The 8,343-nt window shown below is 34.4% G+C and overlaps 1 protein-coding gene across 1 annotated transcript; it reads left to right on the top strand.

Moving 5' to 3' along the window:
- Nucleotides 1-3,422: 3,422 nt before the first annotated feature.
- Nucleotides 3,423-5,320, top strand: LOC122278816 (UPF0481 protein At3g47200-like). The gene has a single exon (XM_043089019.1). The coding sequence runs from the start codon at nucleotides 3,536-3,538 to the stop codon at nucleotides 5,012-5,014; it is 1,479 nt and encodes a 492-aa protein (XP_042944953.1). The 5' UTR covers nucleotides 3,423-3,535; the 3' UTR covers nucleotides 5,015-5,320.
- Nucleotides 5,321-8,343: the final 3,023 nt, after the last annotated feature.

The following is an 8,343-nucleotide window of genomic DNA, read 5'->3' as shown; positions in this document are numbered from 1 at the left end:
TAAATAGTAGGAAAAATTGTATAAAATGAAACAAAAAGAAATCTTTTTATATTTTTAGTTTTGCTTGGCCCCCAAAAACAAATTCTTGGTTACGCCACTGGCCTAATTACTTATGATAGAATTATATTCTAGCATATGTAAGATATAATATGACTTATTCTCTATTATATTTAGTTTATTGTATAAATCAATTAGTAGATTTGATTTATTTTAATTTCCTTCTTTCTCATGCCTCGTTCATCTATAAATCGAGTCTTTCATTGTACAATTTGATATATAGAAATACAAATTGTTCTCTCTCAATTTTATTTCAACTTGTCATTCTTCATGGTATCAAAACAGAAATCCTGAGTTTGAATCTTGACTCTACACTTTACCCCATTTAATTAAATATTTCACATGTTGGGTCTACTCATTGAGGAGAAGTATGATCCACACGTGAGGGATAGTGTTAAGAATATAATCCAAATAATTAAATTACATTTTTCCATCAACTTAAGCATTTGAGATAAGTGATTATTTCACATGGTACCAGAGCAAATAGTTAGCTTGAGAGAGATAGTACCATATGAACTATAAGTAACTTCAAGGTCAAGAAAATAATTGAGTTGGCCCAAGTCGTTATCTCAAAGTTTTGGCTAAGAAAATGTTGAAGAGTATATATGCCTGTGATATTATCAACAGTGATGATCATGTCATCCACACATAGCACAACAAGAATAGTATTGGCAACAGTCGTGTGGACAAACAAGGCAGATCATGTGCATTAGGGTAGAAAACCTTGCTCAGAGATTACATAATTGAATTTGACAAACCAAGCATATCGAGATTTATTGTCACTATATTTGATATCATCTTTAGTGAAAAACCTTAGTTTTAGATTCTATCTCATCAGAAGATCAATTGGCTAACATCTTCACTAAGTCTTATTCACTGGGCTGTCAACATAATCTTATTTCCAAACTCAAGATGGTGTCTTCAACATCCTCTTGAGTTTGAGGGTGATGTTAGAGTAGTACCATACTTATGATAAAATATATTCATATTATTTTAGCATATGTATGATAATATGACTTATTTTATATCATATTCAGTTTATTCTATAAATCAATTAGTATCAGTTAGTATGCTTGATTTATTGTAATTTCCTTCTTTCTCAAGTTTCATTTATCCATAAACAGGGTCTTTCAATGTACAATTAGATATACATGTTGTTTTCTCTCAATTTCATTTCAACTTGTTAATTTTCATGACTGCCTATTCAAAGTAAAGGAAAGGAAAACTCTCCAAAATGTTGAAGCCGGTGTGTGCCATATTAAAAGGCCTGTGTCACATTTCTAGTTTGTACCTTAAACTTTGTGTAAGTGTGCTAATTAGGGGTGTAAAAAAAAATCGGTACACCGGTAAACCAGACCGGACCCCACCGGGTATCAATTTTATATTTCTTAAAACCGGTCAAAATCGGTCCAGTTTCAAATTTTTTTTTTAAACCGGACCGGACCGAATCATATATATATTTTAATTTTTTATATTGTATATAATTTTTATATATAATATATAATTATATATAAAATAGTTTTGTATTATATGATAAATTATTAATTAATATAATATTAAGTTTTAAAATCTTATATCACTATAGTTTATTGTATTAATAGTTATACTAATATTATATAGTGCATATTAATAGTTATATTAATACTATATCACTATATATTATAATATACTATCATATATCACTATATTATATATTATAATCTATCACTATAGTCTATAATATAATTATAATAGATATTATAATATACTACAATATATTATCACTATAATATTATATAATATAAGATACATGATATAATATAGTATATAGTATATTAAAATCGAAAAACCGGACTAAACAGGACTGTAAATTGGAGTACAAGTTTAGGAAGATAACTGGTGCGTAATAGGTTTTGGAAAATGTAAAAATAGTGTATACTGATTTGGTCCTAAATTTTATTCAAAATCGGACTAGAGTGGACCGGTTATACCCCTAGTGCTAATCATGATTGAAAATTGTTTTACATTCTTCACAACAATAATTGAGAAAGAAACAAGTTTTCTTTCAATGGGTATAGTTAAATCTTTTTTTATATACTAAACTAGCATTCTCCATCAACTTTTGAATTATTTGATGAAAACATTAAGAGATAATTCAAAAATAATAAAAATTGTCATATTTATAAAGTGAGATGAAATCAAGAATTAATAAATAATGTAGTACGTATATAGTATTATTTCTTGTGTAATTATGTTAATTAGAACGGTAAGCATTGTATCTTTTTACCTTTTCCTCAAAAAAGAAAGCTTGGCGAAGAATATTTGTACTTCAATGGAGTTTTCCATTTTCATAATCGATCGATCGACAATAATATACACAAATATATTTGAAACCGGGCTTGATGGAGGATGATCTACGATGGATAGAATCATAACTAAAAGGTTTTAAAGCAAACATGTGCCAAGCAAGACTCCTCATGGATCGAACTTGTTTTCTCCTTCCTTGAAAAAAGAAAACATGTACCAAGCAAGACTCCTCGTGGAACATGTTTTCTCCTTTCTTAAAAAAAGTGAGATGAAATCAAGAATTAAGATATAAGTGTAGGATATAGTATTATTTCTGGTGTAATTATGCTAAGTAGAACAGCTAGCATAGTATCTTTTTATCTTTTCCTCGAAAAAGAAACCTTGGTGAAGTATATTTGTACATTAATGGAGTTTCCCACTTCATAATCGATTGACAATACTATATATGCGCTAATATATCTGAAACCGGGCTTGACGGAGGATGATCTACGATGGATAGAATCATAACTAGAAGGTGTTAATGCAAACATCATGTACCAAGCAAGACTCCTCGTGGAACTTGTTTTCTCCTTTATTGAAAAAAGAAAACATGTACCAAGCGTGCTTGCTGCATAAAGATGCACGGAGGAGGAGGGTGAAGAGATAGCTTATTGGAAGGCCGGTTTTAAGTACAACTTCGAATTTGTACATTAAAAACCAAGCCTCCTTGCTTTAGAAGATTAGTTCGGTTCCTCCACTTTGTACAGCCAATTCTTCATAAACTGGTAGTGTAAAACAAGTTACTGATTTACAAAAGCGAGTTCGGTTTGATTCCTGTAGAGTTCTGAAATACAAAATTCCTCTGGCTAAAGTTTCCAAGCTTGCCTAGCTAGTAATACCAATGTACGTACTATGGAGTATACTACACGGAAGTTAGATTTTTTAAAGTCTGAATAATAAAGTTTGGAGCGAGAGACGTCTAGATACATAAAGTAAAGTGAGTCTTACATTTTTTTAACTTTGAATAATAAAGTTTGGAGCGAGAGACGTATAGATATAATATATAAAGTGAGCATTACGACACTTTGCCTCATAAATTTATTAGGACATTTATAAATGCCGGGAGCCACTTATCTGATCAGGTGATCCTATTACAAGAACGTTAATGCTTTCATAACACTACTGAACTTGTTTTGGCGCGTACACTCTTGCGATGGCCGGAACAGAGCATGTCATATCCATGGAGGAGTTACTCTCCAGGAAGGTTAGTCTTGTCAGAGAAGAAGCTGGTGAAACAAGCAGACGGAGAAAGAGCATTGATATCGAAGAGGAAGCGAGTTCCACGTCTAAGATGAGGAAAGAAAATCTTGAGAAACTGAAGGAAGCAGGGGCCAATGTTAAGCGAAGTTCAGCTGCGAAGACTACGCCAAAAATACAAGAGGTTCCGGCCTTGCTGCGTGGACACAAAAATTTCAAAAAGTACTTTGAGCCAAGGGTGGTATCACTCGGTCCTATCCATCATGGGAAGAAGGAATGCCAGGCAGCAGAGGACTTCAAGCTTGGAATGGCAAGCATATTCGTCGAGGAAAGTGGCAAGTCGGGTGAATTTTTGCTAGAGAAAATTGCGGTGAAAATCAAGCAACTGAGGCATTACTTCGATGAGAAGGTGACCGAGAAGTATGATGATGAGACCCTCGCCTGGATGCTGTTTGTGGACGGGTGTGCAGTGTTGCAATCCATACACTGTCTAGCTCATCAAGAGTTGATCAAAGAGTTAAAGATAAAAAACGACCAGGTGGCCTTTGCGCAACAGGATTTGTTCTTGTTGGAGAACCAACTTCCTTATCAACTCCTCTTGGATTTAATGGATTACAGCGGAAAGAAAGAAAAATGGAAGGAATCAATCGAAACTTTCATGAGGAAAATGGTGCATGAAAGGGTACAAGGCGTTGGCAAAGATGGAGAAACCAATGGAACGCCGATCCATCTTCTCGATCTCCTCCGGACAAAACTCGTAGGCAAAAGTACTACTACGGAAAACAAAGGCAGGTCGAATGGATTGATCAATTCTTTCATAAATCGTCTTGCCAATCTGATCCCATGCAAAAGCGGCAGCAAACAGGAGCGCCGCCAGTCGTATCGCAACGTGCAGGAACTCAGAGCAGCAGGAATATATGTGAAGCCGGCTGAAACTAGCCCGTTGACAAGGATAAGTTTCGATAGATTCCTCTTATACCCGGGATACCTCCGACTGCCTCTAATAACAGTTGATGACTCAACGGCGCCCAAGTTTTTCAACTTGATAGCCTACGAGATGTGTTCGGATTTTGACAATGACTACGGGATCACCTCATACGTAGCCTTCCTGGAGTCACTCATCGATAAACCTGGGGACGTGAAGGAGCTAAGGAATGCGAGCATACTCTACAACCTGCTCGGCAGCGACGACGAAGTGGCTAAACTCTTCAACGAGATAGGCACCGACTTGGTGCCTGACCTCGACGAGTATAAGCAAGTCAGGACTCAGATTCAGGAATACTACGACAAAAAATGGGTGACATGGGTGGCCGAATTCTTCCACAACCATTTCAGCAGCCCCTGGACGGTGCTTGCTTTTCTTGGCGCATTACTCGCGCTTTTTCTGAGTGCCACTCAGACTTGGTACACAGTGTTTTCTCCCCCCGGCCCCTGAGATAAGTTCTGCGAGAAATTCAATCAAAACTTACGAAAGGGATGATCGATCGAAGGTAATGATAATTAATTTGTTCGTGGTTTTCTTTTGCAACAATATCTTCTTATCTAAAGGAAATGGCTTCTTTGCGTCGGGCGCGTGGTTGTTTCCGATTAATAAAAGAACCATAGGAGTTCTGTACTTGTCTGTCATGATTTCACATAAGGTCATTCCTCGTAAGACCATGTTATATATATATATATATATGGTATTGATCTGTTTGTTTTGGTTTTGGTGTAATGTGTTTGAGACGAAATAATTATGATTCTGATTTATTTTGAGGGTGATGAGTGGTCAGCATATGATCTGGGATCAGGATCATGTTAACAGGATCAACTACTTTGCGAAAAAGGTCTAGAAGTTTGAATTTCAAGTTGAAACTCTGTTTCCTATGCACCGATTTACAGACATCATTTTTTTTAAAAAAAATTTGGAAAAATTGATCATAATTATGCTGTATAAGAAGGATGAATTAGAATCTTAACTCTGCAATTTATCATATTTAATTAAATATTTTACTTATTTCATTTAATTAAATCTCATTTGTCGTTAGTGATTTTTTTATCCGTTCAACTTTTAAAATAAATTGTAATTTCACAAGCTCCGGCCACATTGATAATAATGTTTCATTTGAATAATAATGTGAAGTCTCCTAAACTTTTTTCCGTCGCTATGTTTTTTATCAAGTGTTATAACTGAGTTTTTTTTTTGAATAATCTATCGAGAGGCGATTGTTTTTAGTCCTCCGTGGTACTACTGATTGATGGTAAGATAAATAATAAGAAGACAAATTTAAATATAAAACTGAATAATTTCATGCAACGTATCCTTGAATTTAAAAACTATAATTGAGCTTTACCACAATTGTCCAAATAATTAAAGACTCTTTCGCCTATATATTATATATTCAATGTAAAATCGCTTTAACAAATTAAGGGCGAAATCATTTATTGGCCTCGTCAAATTAAAGTACTTCCACGTAAAATAAAAGACGACTGAAGTGGAATTGTATGAGGATTTTGGTTTCATGTTAGAGCAAGAAGATGTGAAATTTGAAAAAAGGGTCTAAAAGGAACTGGTATGATCACTTAGGTGATAAGAACACAAAAATTTTTCATGTATGTGCAACTCAAAGAAAGAAGAAGAATTGGATAAAATCAATCAAAGATCCCCAAGGCAGAGTGGTAACATAATCTTGGGAGATTGATAGGGATGTCAAATCGTGTTAACGGGTCGTGTTCATTTCATGTCAAAACATGTATATTATACTATATAGGTCAACCTTAAACCGACCCGTTAAACTTATCGTGTCAAAATTCCAAACCATAACACGACCCATTAACATAACGAGTCGTGTCAACCCATTTTGAACCATTAGTGAATATTACAAAATAGGTTAACGCGATACAATACAACTCGTTTCAAACTGTTTATATAAATAGGTTGAATAAGCTTGAAATTAACCCGTTTGATCTGATTAAATTTAGCATAATTTTATCTAAATGTTAAAATCACAATATTTATAAAAATTATAAAACTAACTACAAGTCCAAATTTACAATCCAAACAATAAAAATATTGAAATTAAAATTCTAATAATTTTAATTTTAAGTATAAGGATTTAATTTTAATTTTAATTTTCGTAACATGTCATAACAGGTTGACCTATTATCAACCCGTTAAGCAAACGTGTCTTAACAGGTCAACCCATTTTGACCTGAACCAGTTAAAACTAAACCCTAACCTGCTATTATCGTGTCGTGTTCGTGTTGGGTTAATAGGTCGTGTAACATATTATCACCCCTAGAGATTGAGAGGGTGTTTCAACAGTTTTATAGTAAACTTTTCACTTCTATTAACCCTTCATCAACTGTAGTGGAAGATTGTATTAAAGATATTAGGGCTCGAACTACACTTGAGATGAATAATGAGCTACAACAACCATTCATAGTGGCAGAGATTCAAGAGGCATTACACCAAATGGCACCACTTAAGTCTCCAGGTCCATTTAGTGCATGTTTCTATAAGTCATATTGGCATATTGTTGGAGAGGGTGTATGTTCTGCTACTTTAAATTTTCTTTTTTTTTGGGGGGGGGGGAGAGGAGGGAATTTTACATATATTGCTTTGGTTCCCAAAATAAAAAAATCCTATATGCGCTAGTGAGTTTAGACCTATAAGTATTTGTAATGTGATTACAAAATAGTATCTAATGCTCTAGCAATTAGGATGAAAAAGTTTCTATCTCACATATATCACATTGTCAAAGTGCTTAATTTTATTCCGAGAAGACTAATTAGTGACAATGTCATGGTAGCTTATTAACAATTGATGACTCAACGGGGCCCAAGTTTTTCAACTTGATAGCCTACGAGATGTGTTCGGATTTTGACAATGACTACGAGATCACCTCATACTTAGCCTTCCTGGATTCACTCATCAATAATCTTGGGACGTGAAGGAGCTAAGGAATGCGGGCATACTCCACAACCTGCACGACAGTGATGAACAAGTGGCTCAACTCTTCTACAAGATAGGCATGGACTTGGTGCCAGACTCCGAAGCATATGGCGATGTCAAAAACAAGATTCAGATCAGGCACTATCGAAATCGGTGCGAGACCTGGATAGCTCAAGCCATACATGAACATTTCAGAAGCCCCTAGACGATCCTGGCTTTTATTGCTGCCATATTAAGACTTGGTCTATCTGCGGTACAGGCATTCTACGCAATCAAAGGTGATGAATGTAAGAAGGAAAAGTAGGGTATGAATCAAAGGTTCTGCATGCTCGACAATATATGGTACTACCCATGGACTCGCATGCATTCATTGGTCCTCAGCTAATTGTCGTTTCATTTTACTTAAATTATTACTTCTGAAATCTGTAACTTTGGTATCATGTGAAGTCAGTCTTAAATAATTGGGAGTGGATTAGATTTAATAGTATATGTTTAATAATCTTATAAATGTGATAAAATGTGTGTGAGATATTATGAAAGCTGGGTCATGTGCCACAGTGGCGTCCTTTATAGGGAATATTGTAAATATTTAAGTTGAAAATATGACAAATGTTTTAATTAGTATGTCTCCTACCCTTTATTCTGTTTTATTCTTATTTATTTATTTAGAGATGTTGTAAAACTATTTTTTTTAATTTAATATTACTATTTAATTGTAATTTAATCGTGTAACCATATATCACTATAACATATTTCATGTTTTGTAACAGATGAAACCCGTCACAAAAACTAGTTAGCCAATCATCATAGAAACCTTTTGGTGACAGTTT

The sequence above is a fragment of the Carya illinoinensis genome, chromosome 10 (assembly GCF_018687715.1).
Source record: "Carya illinoinensis cultivar Pawnee chromosome 10, C.illinoinensisPawnee_v1, whole genome shotgun sequence".
Taxonomy (NCBI): domain Eukaryota; kingdom Viridiplantae; phylum Streptophyta; class Magnoliopsida; order Fagales; family Juglandaceae; genus Carya; species Carya illinoinensis.
This window is presented reverse-complemented; position numbering and strand designations above follow the sequence as displayed.